This window comes from Martes martes (assembly GCF_963455335.1).
Source record: "Martes martes genome assembly, chromosome: 3".
NCBI classification, from domain to species: domain Eukaryota; kingdom Metazoa; phylum Chordata; class Mammalia; order Carnivora; family Mustelidae; genus Martes; species Martes martes.
The window spans coordinates 58,349,110-58,363,130 of record NC_137890.1 but is presented as its reverse complement, the minus strand read 5'-3'; the positions used below and the strand labels follow the sequence as shown (position 1 = coordinate 58,363,130).

The window sequence follows — 14,021 nt, the reverse complement described above, 5'->3', positions numbered from 1 at the left end:
GTACTGATAATAGTTTTTGTTATTAGGCAAATATAGAGAAGGCAAGAGAAATAGCCAACTTATAAACTAATTTTAAATGTATCCTACTGAGTCTGTAAGGGGAAAAAATGTTTTCTATCTTAAAGAGTCTTAAAAAAGTAAAAAAAATTATGGACTCAATTGCTAGACATGGTATAAAATTAAATAAATTTTAAAAGTTTGAGCAAATACCATAGTAAATAATTCTTTTTTAAAAAAAAGTATTTAAATATTATGTGATAAAGGATGATTTTTTAAAAAATCTCCTGTATTATTTTGAACATTCCCAATTCAAACTGAAAATGAATTCAGCTATTAAAGAGATAATAGATGACTAAGTATGAAAAGTATTAACTGCCTCCAGGGCTGACCAACAATTTACAGGAAACTGAGAGAATACAGAAACATGTTAAACTATACAACAGGATGCAATCAGAAAAAATTAAACCACGAGAAACCCCACAGAATAAACCACCTATTATTTAATGAATAAATTATAAGGAAAAAAAGACAAATGGAGAAGGAAATTTTTTAAAAGTCTCAAAAGTGTATCAACCAATCATAAGGTATAGATCTTACTCAGATTCTGATTTAGCCAACCTGTAAAAAAGTTTTAAAATCACTTTTATTAGACAATTGAAAGTCTGAACACTTACTAGATACTTGGTGGTAGGTTAGGAAACTATGAAGTGATTTTTAGGTGTGACAATGGTAGTCATTATGCTTTTTAAAAAACTATATTTAGAGACACATATTAAAATTTATAAGGATGAAATGGTATGCAAAGATGTATTTCAAAATAATATAGTTGATGCAACTAGGCAGCAGATGGGGCTACAGACTGACCATAAGTTATATGCTGAAGGTAGGTAATTTAAGTACAGGGGGCTTATTATACTACCGTCTACTTCTGTAGTCACTTTAAATTCTCCATAATAAAAAGTTAATTATAAGTTTACCTTACTCAGTCAATTTAGCACCTCATCCTGGTTTCTCTTTAACACACCACTTAGAGAATTAAAATGTACTTTCCAATAATTCAAAAGAACAATACCTGTCAACCTAATTAACATCCTACATCAATTTATTAAACTTGTAACATGGAAAAAAGTGAAGAAAAAATCTTTATATATAATCTTTACAGATTCAGAATTTTTTTTAATATATTTGTTTTCTATTTCTTTTCTCCTGTTCTGTAGGTGGTTTCTGCTTGTGACCTTTTTCTGTCAAACCATGTTCAACACGTTTTCGAAATTCTGCTCCTAGCTCCATTTTCCATGAAGTTATTGTTCAAAAAGATTAATTAGGCTTCTGCTTTTCAGGCACTTCCAACACTGAGACTTCCATGTTTTGATCTGTCCTCTATTATTTTTAGTATTATTCATTCTTTAATCATTTTAGGACCAATGAATCAATTCAGCCTTAGTTAAGTTTACATTTTTCTGTGATATAATAAGTGATTTTGATATCCTACTCTTGATGCCACCAAAAGAAGCAATTCCATTCTCAGAGGAATATATTTGTCTTTGCTTAATGCTGTCTATTTCAGCAAGTTATTTTATTTTTTATGTTTAATTTTTTTTAGAAATGGTTACTTTCATTTAAGAATACTTCCAACCACATCACCCCTTGAGGTAGAGCAATTACAATTCATATACAAAAAAAAAAATGAGTCACATAATAATCATAGCATCCAATAATACAAATTAGGTGATCTTCTCCAGCAAAATGGGCCAGTCTTTCTCAACAAGTTTCATTCATATCTGTTCCTTACCTCCTAACTTTCTCTCTACCAGAAATATCCTACTCTAACTTCCCCAAACACTCAAATGCTATCTACTCTTCAACACTCAGTTCAAATCCACCTCTTTTATATGGTCTTCCTTGGTCTTTCCCAGCTGAAAATCTTTCTCACTTCCTGAACTCTCATAGCATTTACCGTATTTTGGCCCAGACCACTTAGAAAATGGCCATATACTGCTTATTTGCTTACTTGTCTTATCTCTACTTCTATATCCTATACTGCTTGAGGGCAGAGTCCACGTCTGATTTATTTTTTTATCATTCCTTCAGCTCTAGAACATGTTTGATTCATTAAATAAATAACTGTTGAGTAATGGTATAGAAGATGCATAAATTATTTAAAATACTTACTATACGGTTCTTTAAGCAATGCAGGAGGTGAGAGTTTAATAAAATAGTCAAGGACACATAGCATTAACTGGAATGAGATGACGAGATCATCCTCCATTTGTAACACTTCCCCTGAAAATAAAATAGGTTTACAATGTAAAGTAACAGATCAGAGACTGAGACTGAGATCTTTAAATCAGGGAATATTGTGAGTATGGGCATATGCATATACTGATTTATTCAAGAATAAAGGCATGTTAAAGAACTTAAAATTTTTTCCATCTTGCAAAATGTCAGATTTGAAATACATAAAAGTATAAATAAAAGTACATGAAGTTATGAAATCAGTGAAGTATAAGTCTACCATGAGAATTTGACATCTAGCAATTATTATTATAGTTCATTCCCTATGTCTAAATTCATTTTATTTGTTGCTTTTTTAAACTTGTTTCTGGTTTTGGTAAGAGCTACAGAATTTATTACTTCTGAAAGTAATTTTGAAGTATGCTACATGGTAATCTTTAACTCTACTTATTTATGAAAATTCATATGTTTTCAACTTTAACCCCCCTCCAAAATATTACCATAACCAAAGCCATTAATAACAAAATTAATATATAACTGAACAGTCATCTATAAAGTAATTATTTAGCATAAAATCTTAAAAAGTTAGTACAGTAAATATATAACTGGAGTGTTGTGAGGATATAAATGCATATAATAAATATCTGAGAAAAAAATAGTGTAGCTATACAAATCATAATCAAATATAGCTATGATATATTTGCTTGTTGTTCTCAAAGTTTAATTTGGCTCACTTTCTATCTTCTTGGTATCTGCCTGCTAAACCATTAATAATCCCAACAAATATTAAATGTATAGAAACTATGTGAGAAAGCAAATAACTCTGCATCAGGAAGATTTTTTAGACTCATAGGTATAGTGCAAACATATGTTTGTAACAGACTTAGAAGTAATTAAGAAACATCATACAAGTAAAGAATGGTATCAAGGACTTACAGTTAAAATCAGTAGGATAGAGTCAGATCAAACAATTCTCTTCCAATACCCAATAAAATAAAAGGAAAAACTGTACTGGTTAAGTGTCAGTACCAACAACAAATTTGAGAGATACTGACTGAGAGTATCCCTCTCCACCTCTTCTGAGTTGGAGGGAGGAGAAATCGCTGATGATGGGGTAAGGGTAAAACACAGGAAATAAACAAAAGCTAATTTTCTTTTTTTGTTATTTTTTCTGGGGGGGTTTGCTTTGTTTTGTTTTGTTTTTATTTTTTTGATAGCTAACTTTCTGATAAACACAGAGATTCTGGTGTGCTATGCTGAATTGGGGACCAAAATGAATCCCAACACAATCCCATTATGGAAACAGGATGTATTTACCACTATAAGTGTTCTATTTTAGAATTCATTCTAACAAAAATCTCAGAAGGACAAAGACTTGTATCATTCCAGATGAATTCTCCACTTTCTCCCTCACCCCCTAACTAAAAATAAGTAAAATAAAAAGCCTGTATTCATATTGTAGCTCTTTGGGGAACACAATTAGCCAAAGATAAAATGCAAGGAGAGTAAAAAGAGATTTATTCATACCACATCAGAGAAAACAGAACATCACACAACAACCACATCAAAGAAAGCAGAACACCAGGTCAGGGTTGCCCACATAAAGTCTTAGTAACATGGGGAGGGGATAGAGAATGAGAAGCACAGAGATTATGCAAACATACTACTGAAAAGGAAAAGAAAAAACAGAGTCACTACGTAAGAAGGGGAAAAGTCAGATAGAGAACCCGATCTAGAAGATAATTTATAAAAAGAAAATGCCCTGTGACTTCTTGCACTAAGAAATAAAAAACAAATTATATAAAAACAACAACAATAAAAAGCTAAGGAAAAAGTAAGGACCAAATAACACCATTACAAACATAGGTTAGCTCAAAAGAGAAGAAAGGCTTGAGCCAAAAATAGTTAATACATAAGAAAAAGACCAAAGATCAGAATAATACAAAAAAAGAAAGTGAATATGAAGGAGGACAAAAACAATTCAACATAAGATAATTAAGTTCCTGGGGCACCTGGGTGGCTCAGTTGGTTAAGGATCTGCCCTTGGCTCACATCATGATCCCAGGGGTGCCGGGATCAAGCCTCACATCAGGTTGCCTGCTCAGCAAGGAGCCTGCTTCTCCCTTTCCCTCTGCTTGCTGCTCCCCCTACTTGTGTTATCTCTCCCTGTCAAATAAAATCTTGAAAAAAAAATTTTTTTAAAGACGGTTAAGTTCCTGAAACATAACAGAATAAAAATAATACCTACTTGAATAGAATAATATTTTTTAAATATTTATTTATTTGACAGATCACAAGTAGGCAGAGAGGGAGGCAGAGAGAGGCGGGGGGAAGCAGGCTCCCCACTGAGCAGAGAGCCCGATGTGGGGCTTGATCCCAGGACCCTGAGATCATGACCTCAGCCGAAGACAGAGGCTTTAACCCCCTTAGCCACCCAGGCACCCCTAGAATAATATTTTAAAATGTAGTGTGTTAAGATGTCTTTGATACGAAGAGCAAAACCTTCAGTTTAAAAAGAGATATAGTGTTGTAAGAAAGACTAATATGGAATAATAAAAATCAAGAGATAATCTAGTTAAGGTACTGAACCTCAAATTACCTAACACAAAGTTAAGTAAAATAAAGATTCTAACCTTTATTTTTTAATAGTGCTTTTTCATAATCTTAGAGAAATATTTTAGGAAATAATACTGCTTAAGTGACAAAACATTTATATAAATTTAAGCAATTCCTCCCATTTCTCTTGTTTATTTTCTTCTGTAAAGTTTGAGTAAAATTAATTTGTATGTCTACATGTTGCACTGTAATATGATCTTATTTTTAAAAATTAGATCTGTTTGTGGATGCACACAATTCCATTCTTTTTTATCAGATTCTATGCTCAAAAATGTATCTGGAATGACAATCACATAATTTTAATGATTATTTATTTATGGGTAGGTTTTGCATAATTTTTCTACATTTTTCTTTCCATTTGCTGTATTATTTGAATTCTGTATCATGAATGTGTACCATTTTTATAAAAATAGTAACATTATTCTTTAAAAAAAAAAAGAAAGGAAGAAGGATAAGAGGTTACTACACACAGAAATGAAATGAGACATTTCCAAATTTGCTTCCAGTGCCAGAATTATAACAACTTGTCAACAGGTTAACAAGCCTCACAGAGAACTGCAAAGTGTGGGAGAATAACATTAAATTGAAAAAAAAATTTTGAACCTAGTCCAAAAGAATTATTATTACATTTGAAACATTAACATGTAACAATGTAACAAATACAATGACTTTACCTTTAGCTAGTAAAAATGTGATCCAAGAAACTTTTAGCACCAACACAGAGTTTATTTCAGTAGATATCCTAGTAAACAAATAGAAAGCAGAAAAAAATTTTTATACTGACAGTTTTCCAACTATCTCTTCTTTTTGCTTGTTTTAAATTATAGGCTTAAACTGACTGCATAAGAGAATACAATCAATTTTAAAGGCATAATTTACACAGTAACTCAATTTGTCTCAATTAGTGTTTTCACCAAGATATTTATATTTAGCCCAGAGAACAGTATATATTTTGTGAAGGAAATATTTAATATTTCAATTCTAAACTAAAAATATGCACAAGAAGTGATATACTATGATGTACTTTGTTTCCAATTACTTAATACTTTTCTGCTCCTTGTTTTCTAATTAAAACCAACACTTTAGCAGAAAAATAGAGGTTTGGACAACTCTACCAATTTAATACTATGCCTCGACAACCTGTTGATATTAACTGGAATAGATTAATATAATGAATAAACACATAATTTCCCATTATATCAATCATCTTCAATACTACTAGGTCAGTGGGGCAGAAAATCTCATATACTACTCATTCTGTTTCCAAAGAAAACCTCTAGAGCTCTTACATGGGTATACTGTTGGAGCATGTATCATACATTTAAAAAAATAATTTGGAAATTTTAATATATACTGTCACATTTACTCTTACACGAAAAGTATGTTCTTGGTCTTAATAAAGTTCATAAAATGTCAATAACAGACACTCAAAAAAGATTAACTCAGTGAATTTGCATTTTTCCCAGAACTGGTGATATGTTGCACTGAATCTACTTCCACCCTATTGGTTCTCCTTGTAGTAAAAGGCACATATTCCATACAATTTTCTTTGTGAGAAGATAAATAATCTACATAGGGTTTAAATCTATGACCTTAATTTATGACGTAGCATGCTATAATCAATCAAACCAACCCTGGCATTATCAACATGTTTGGGATTCTTCCAGAAAAATCTTTTAAAACGCCAAAAAGGTAAAAATAACTTGCTCTGAACTACTTACAAAGTGCTGGGTTGTGTCAAATATATAAGTTCGCATGTCCTAAAACAAAGAAATAATTATATTAACATTATGGCTTTTTTAAAAGTTACATTTAAATTTTTTTCATAATGTAAAAATCAATCTTATCATGCTTTTTTCATCTTATTTCAAGAAGTGTACATTTTTGGGGTGCCTAGATGGCTCAGCTGAGTGTCCAACTTTGGAGTTTTGGCTCAGGTCCTGATCTCAGGGTTGCTGGATGGAGCCCCGCACTGGGCTCTAAGCTCAATAGGGAGTCTGCTTGAGATTCTCTCCCTTTCCCTCTGCCGTTACCCCTGCTCATGTGCACACTCTCTCCATAATAAATAAATCTTTTTTTAAAAAGTATACACTTTTTAAAAATTATAGAATTATTTTAAAAAGTTAAAGTAAATTTTTCCAATACATGACACTTCACACATCGCTGTAATATCTACTTACAAAAGGACTGGATTTCATATGTGCATTTGTAACTCAGAGTACATTTTGTAATTAAATCTTGATTTAGTTAGAATCCCAGATAGGTCATAAAAGCTTACTTAACTAGTAGCCTCACTAAAATAACTCAACTTAAAAGTACTATAAAACCTATTTGTTTAGGACAATGGCAGAATTAGAATCTCCGCAGACCTGCTTCCCAGTATAATAACTACAATTCATTGAAATTATTTAAAAAGTCATTTAAAGTCTCTGGAAATTCTCCTAAGGGCATACAGCAAAAAAGGAAATATTTTTTCAAGAAAATGTACTAACTCCTGGCAAGAACAAAAATTGTGGAATTCAAAGCAAAGCTCACTTCCTCCTCTCCAGCTCAGCATTATAAAGCTCTACCTTGGGCAGGTGCAGCCAAGACACAGGACTCCTTCTCTCCTCTGCTCCCAGCCTAGGACCATCACTCTGGGAAAGGAAGGTTACTAGCACCTCTAAGCTTTGAGATGTAGAGCTTTGAGATGTAGAAAGCTTTGAGATGTAGAAAGTCTATCCCAGGCAGGAGGAGCTGAGAGGTCTGGGGCTCCCATCCTCCACTTAGCCACCACGTATATAAGCAGAAGTCCTATTCCAGGCACAGCAGATCAATATTGGGGCCTTGACTTCTCTTACTCCAGCCAGTTCACAAGACAGAGGTTTCAGACATGAAAGGCAATCTGAGAAAACCAGAGACTATTACCTCTCCTCAGTGATACTTTTTTTTTTTTAATTTTAGAGAGAGCAGGAGAGAGGGAGAGAGATAATAGGCACAGTGGGAGAGGGAGAAGCACACTCCCTGCTGAGCAGGGAGCCCAACTTGGGGCTTGATCCCAAGACCCTAGGATCATGACCCAAGTGAAAGTTAGATGCCTAACCAACTGAGCCACCCAAGAGTCCCTCTTTTTTTTTTTTTTAAAGTTTATTTATTTATCTATTTATTTGAGAGAGAGAGAGCAAGAACGTGCACATGCACAGGGGCAGAGGGAGAAGAGAGAGAGAATCCTAGGCAAGCTCCATGCTCAACTCAGTGCAGAGCCAGCCACGGGGCTCGATCTCATGACTGTGAGATCATGACTTGAGCTGAAACCAAGAGTCAGCCGCTTAACAATCTGAGCCACTCAAGCAATCCCTCAGTGATACTCTTAAAGCAAAGGTGACATTACAAAAGAAGACGACACTGTCCCCATGCTGACCTCCCAAGCAGTGGCACAGAAATGATGGCCAGGTGAGAGGCAAGTCTTAAGAGATAAGAATTTTTTTTTTTTTTAATTCAAGAGAGAGACACAGAGAAAGCAAGAATGGGGAGAGGGGAAGGAAAGCAGAGGGAGAGGGCAGGAGAGTTGAGCACTGAGCCCTATGCAGGGCCCAATCCCAGGACCCTGAGATCATGACCTAAGCCGAAGTCAGACACTTAGCCAACTGAGCCACCCAGGCAACCCAAGAAAAAGGAGTTCTGAAGCTCTCTCCAAGGTAATTAACTTCATTTGGAACATAGTGTGGGGACTTTCAAGGCTAATTGCTATTGAAAACAATGGAAATTTTGGTGGTGAGCAAGGTAAGAGGAGGCTAACAGTTCTATGAAAGCAACAAGCTAAATTCTAGACCACCAAAGAGAGAACAAGGGGAAGTAACAGCTAAGAAGGGCTCTCCTGGAAAAAGAACAAGCCTCAAGACTAACCTCAAAGACTATTCTTGCAAAGGGAGCCAAATTTAATTGGATCAGACTGTGAAACAATTTCAAATGTGGAGTATTGTCAAAAACAGCAGAATAGTCAGCAATTAATGGAAGGTAACAGCTAGGCATTAATAAGAGATCGGGGGGTGGGAGGGAATGCCTGGGTGGCTCAGTCGTTGAGCATCTGCCTTCAGCTTGGGTCATGATCCTGAGGTCTTGGGATCAAGCCCCACATCGGGCTCCCTGCTCGGTGGGAAGCCTGCTTCTCCCTCTCCCACTTCCCCTGCTTGTATTCCCTCTCCTGCTGGGTCTCTCCGTTAAATAAATAAATAAATACAACTAAAAAAAATTAAAAAAAAAATCAGGGGACAAGACTGTCAAAGAGAACCCCTTGAAAATGACTCACCTCAGAGTAACTGCTGCATACCCAATGGCTACACTGAAGAGCAATAGCAGAGGCTACACACTATGGAATGAACAGACCTCACTGAAATAATACAGCGAGGTCACTAAACAAATAAACAACCACAACAGAAATCCCCAAGAGAAAGGATAATCAGTACCTAGAATTACTACAGTGTTATCAAAAATGTTCAGTTCTCGGGAGGAGTCAAGATGGCGGAGAAGTAGCAGGCTGAGACGAAATCGGGTAGCAAGAGATCAGCTAGATAGCTTATCTAACCATTGTGAACACCTACAATCCAACGGGAAACTGAAGAGAAGAAGAGCAACAATTCTAGAAACAGAAAATCGATCACTTTCTGAAAGGTAGGACCTGCGGAGAAGTGAATTCAAAGCGACGGGAAGACAGACCGCGGGGGCAGGGGCTGGCTCCTGGCAAGTGGCGGAGCAACGGAGCGCAAAATTGGGACTTTTAAAAGTCTGCTCCACGGAGGGACATCGCTCCAGAGGCTAAACCGGGGGGAAGCCCAGGCAGGGTCAGTGTAACCCCAGGTCCCATGGGGTCACAGAAGACCCGGGGTGTCTGAGTGCCACAGAGCTCGCAGGTATTAGAGAGGGGAAGCCGGCTATAGCAACAAAGCCAGGGACTGAGCTCTCAGCCCCGGGTTACCTTGAGCGGGTCGCAGGCTGGGTGGGCTTGGAGCGCGGGCGGAGGCCACAGAGACAGAAGCGACCGGGCGCTTTTCTCCAAGTGCCAGCAATTGACTGCTTTCCTCCAGGTGCGACCGGAGGCCAGGGAGGCAGGGGCGGTTGGGCGCTTTTCTCTGAGGGCGCACTGAGGACCGGGACCCCAAGCTCTCAGCTCCTCCGGGCCGGAGATTGGGAGGCGACCATTATCATTCCCGTCCTCCGGGACTCTACGGAAAGCGCTCAGGGAACAAAAGCTCCCCAAAGCAAACCCGAGGGGATTATTTAGCCCGGCCCCTGGCAAGTGCAGTACAATTCCGCCTGCGGCAAAGACACTTGAGAATCACTACAACAGGCCTCTCCCCCAGAAGATCAACAAGAAACCCAGCCAAGACCAACTTCACTCACCAAGGAGAACAGCAGAATTCCAGAGGAAGAGAAAGCAAATCTTATCTGGACAAAATGACAAGGTGGAAAAACTCACCACAAAAAAAAAGAACAAGAGGCAGTACCGAAGGCTGGGGACCTAATCAATACGGACATTGGTAATATGACAGATCTAGAGTTCAGAATGATGATTCTCAAGGTTCTAGCCGGGCTCGAAAAAGGCATAGAAGATATTAGAGAAACCCTCTCCGGAGAGATAAAAGCCCTTTCTGGAGAAATAAAAGAACTAAAATCTAACCAAGTTGAAATCAAAAAAGCTATTCATGAGGTGCAATCAAAAATGGAAGCTCTTACTGGTAGGATAAATGAGGCAGAATAAAGAATTAGTGACATAGAAGAGCAAATGACAGAGAATAAAGAAGCTGAGCAAAAGAGAGACAAACAAATACTGGACCACGAGGAGAGAATTCGAGAGAAAAGCGACACCATAAGATGACACAACATTAGAATAATTGGGATTCCAGAAGAAGAAAGAGGGAGGGGAGCAGAAGGTATATTGGAGACAATTATTGGAGAGAATTTCCCTAATATGGCAAAGGGAACAAACATCAAAATCCAGGAGATGCTAAGAATGCCCCTTAAAATCAATAAAAATAGGTCCACACCTCATCACCTGAGAGTAAAATTTACAAGTCTTAGTGACAAAGAGAAAATCCTGAAAGCAGCCCGGGAAAAGAAGTCTGTAACATACAAGGGTAAAAACACTAGATTGGCAGCAGACCTATCCACAGAGACCTGGCAGGCCAGAAAGAACTGGCATGATATATTCAGAGCACTAAATGAGAAAAACATGCAGCCAAGAATACTATATCCAGCTAGGCTATTATTGAAAATAGAAGGAGAGATAAAGAGCTTCCAGGACAAACAAAAGCTGAAAGAATTTGCAAACACCAAACCAGCTCTACAGGAAATATTGAAAGGGGTCCTTTAAGCAAAGAGAGACCCTAAAAGTAGTAGATCAGAAAGAAACAGAGACAATATACAGTACCAGTCACCTTACAGGCAATACAATGGCAATAAATTCATATCTCTCAATAGTTACCCTGAATGTTAATGGGCTAAATGCCCCAATCAAAAGACACGGGGTATCAGAATGGATAAAAAAGCAAAACTCATCAATATGCTGCCTACAAGAAACTCATTTTAGACCCGAAGACACCACCAGATTTAAAGTGAGGGGGTGGAAAACAATGTACCATGCTAATGGACATCAGAAGAAAGCTGGGGTGGCAATCCTTATATCAGATCAATTAGATTTTAAGCCAAAGACTATAATAAGAGATGAGGAAGGACACTATATCATACTCAAAGGGTCTGTCCAACAAGAAGATCTAACAATCTTAAATATCTATGCCCCTAACATGGGAGCAGCCAACTATATAAACCAATTAATAACAAAATCAAAGAAATACATCGACAGTAATACAATAATAGCAGGGGACTTTAACAATCCCCTCACTGAAATGGACAGATCATCTAAGCAAAAAATCAACAAGGAAATAAAGGCCTTAAATGACACACTGGACCAGATGGACATCACAGATATATTCAGAACATTCCATCCCAAAGCAACAGAATATACATTCTTCTCTAGTGCACATGGAACATTCTCCAGAATAGACCACATCCTGGGTCATAAATCAGGTATCAACCGGTATCAAAAGATTGGGATCATTCCCTGCATGTTTAAAGACCACAATGCTCTGAAGCTAGAACTCAATCACAAGAGGAAATTTGGAAAGAATGCAAATACATGGAGACTAAATAGCATCCTTCTAAAAAATGAATGTGCAACCAGGAAATTAAAGAAGAATTGAAAAAATTCATAGAAACAAATGATAATGAAAACACAATGGTTCAAAATCTGTGGGACACAACAAAGGCAGTCCTGAGAGGAAAATATATAGTGGTACAAGCCTTTCTCAAGAAACAAGAAAGGTCTCAAATACACAACCTAACCCTACACCTAAAGGAGCTGGAGAAAGAACAAGAAAGAAAGCCTAAACCCAGCAGGAGAAGAGAAATCATAAAGATCAGAGCAGAAATCAATGAAATAGAAACTAAAAAAACAATAGAACAAATCAACAAAACTAGGAGCTGGTTCTTTGAAAGAATTAAAAAAATTGACAAACACCTGGCCAGACTTATCAAGAAGAAAAGAGAAAGGACGCAAATAAATAAAATCATGAATGAAAGAGGAGAGATCACAACCAACACCAAAGAAATACAAACAATTATAAGAACATACTATGAGCAACTCTACGCCAACAAATTCGACAATCTGGAAGAAATGGATAGTTTCTAGAGACATATAAACTACCACAACTGAACCAGGAAGAAATAGGAAACCTGAACAGGCCCATAACCAGTAAGGAGATTGAAACAGTCATCAAAAATCTCCAAACAAACAAAAGTCCAGGACCAGACGGCTTCCCAGGGGAATTCTACCAAACATTTAAAGAAGAATTAATTCCTATTCTCCTGAAACTGTTCCAAAAAATAGAAATGGAAGGAAAACTTCCAAACTCATTTTATGAGGCCAGCATCACCTTGATCCCAAAACCAGACAAGGATCCCATCAAAAAAGAGAATTACAGACCAATATCCTTGATGAACACAGATGCGAAAATTCTCACCAAAATACTGGCCAATAGGATCCAACAGTACCTTAAAAGGATTATTCACCACGACCAAGTGGGATTTATTCCAGGGCTGCAAGGTTGGTTCGACATCCGCAAATCCATCAATGTGATAGAATACATTAATAAAAGAAAGAATAAGAACCATATGATACTCTCAATAGATGCTGAAAAAGCATTTGACAAAGTGCAGCATCCCTTCCTGATTAAAACTCTTCAAAGTGTATGGATAGAGGGCACATACCTCAATATTATCAAAGCCATCTATGAAAAACCCACCGCAAATATCATTCTCAATGGAGAAAAACTGAAAGCTTTTCCTCTAAGGTCAGGAACACGGCAAGGATGTCCGTTATCACCACTGCTATTCAACATAGTACTAGAAGTCCTAGCCTCAGCAATCAGACAACAAAATAAATTAAAGGCATCCAAATTGTCAAAGAAGAAGTCAAACTATCACTCTTTGCAGATGATATGATACTATATGTGGAAAACCCAAAAGGTTCCACTCCAAAACTGCTAGAACTTGTACAGGAATTCAGTAAGGTGTCAGGATATAAAGTCAATGCACAGAAATCAGTCACATTTCTTTACACTAACAACAAGACAGAAGAAAGAGAAATTGAGGAGTCAGTCCCATTTACAATTGCACCCAAAACAATAAGATACCTAGGTATAAATCTAACCAAAGAGGCAAAGAATCTATACTCAGAAAACTATAAAGTACTCATGAAAGAAACTGAGGAAGACACAAAGAAATGGAAAAATGTTCCATGCTCATGGATTGGAAGAACAAATATTGTGAAAATGTCTATTCTAGCTAAAGCAATCTATGCATTTAATGCAATCCCTATTAAAATCCCATCCATTTTTTTCAAAGAAATAGAACAAATATTCCTAAAATTTATATGGAATCAGAAAAGACCTTGAATAGTGAAGGAATATTGAAAAAGAAAGCCAAAGTCGGTGGCATCACAATTCCAGACTTCAAGCTCTATTACGAAGCTGTCATCATCAAGACAGTATGGTACTGGCACAAAAACAGACATATAGATCAATGGGACAGAATAGAGAGCCCAGAAATAGACCCTCAACTCTATGGTCAACTAATCT

At 36.8% G+C, this 14,021-nt stretch overlaps 1 protein-coding gene across 1 annotated transcript in view; it reads right to left on the bottom strand.

Annotated features, from left to right (window-relative positions):
• Window positions 1-14,021, bottom strand: part of RB1 (RB transcriptional corepressor 1) — a 164,878-nt gene that overhangs the window by 108,137 nt on the left and 42,720 nt on the right. Inside the window, exons 5-7 of the mRNA XM_080799855.1 lie at window positions 6,573-6,611; window positions 5,526-5,593; window positions 2,173-2,283 (exon numbers count right to left, since the gene is read on the bottom strand). Coding sequence (XP_080655981.1) covers window positions 2,173-2,283; window positions 5,526-5,593; window positions 6,573-6,611 — 218 coding nt within the window. The remainder of the gene's footprint in view (window positions 1-2,172; window positions 2,284-5,525; window positions 5,594-6,572; window positions 6,612-14,021) is intronic.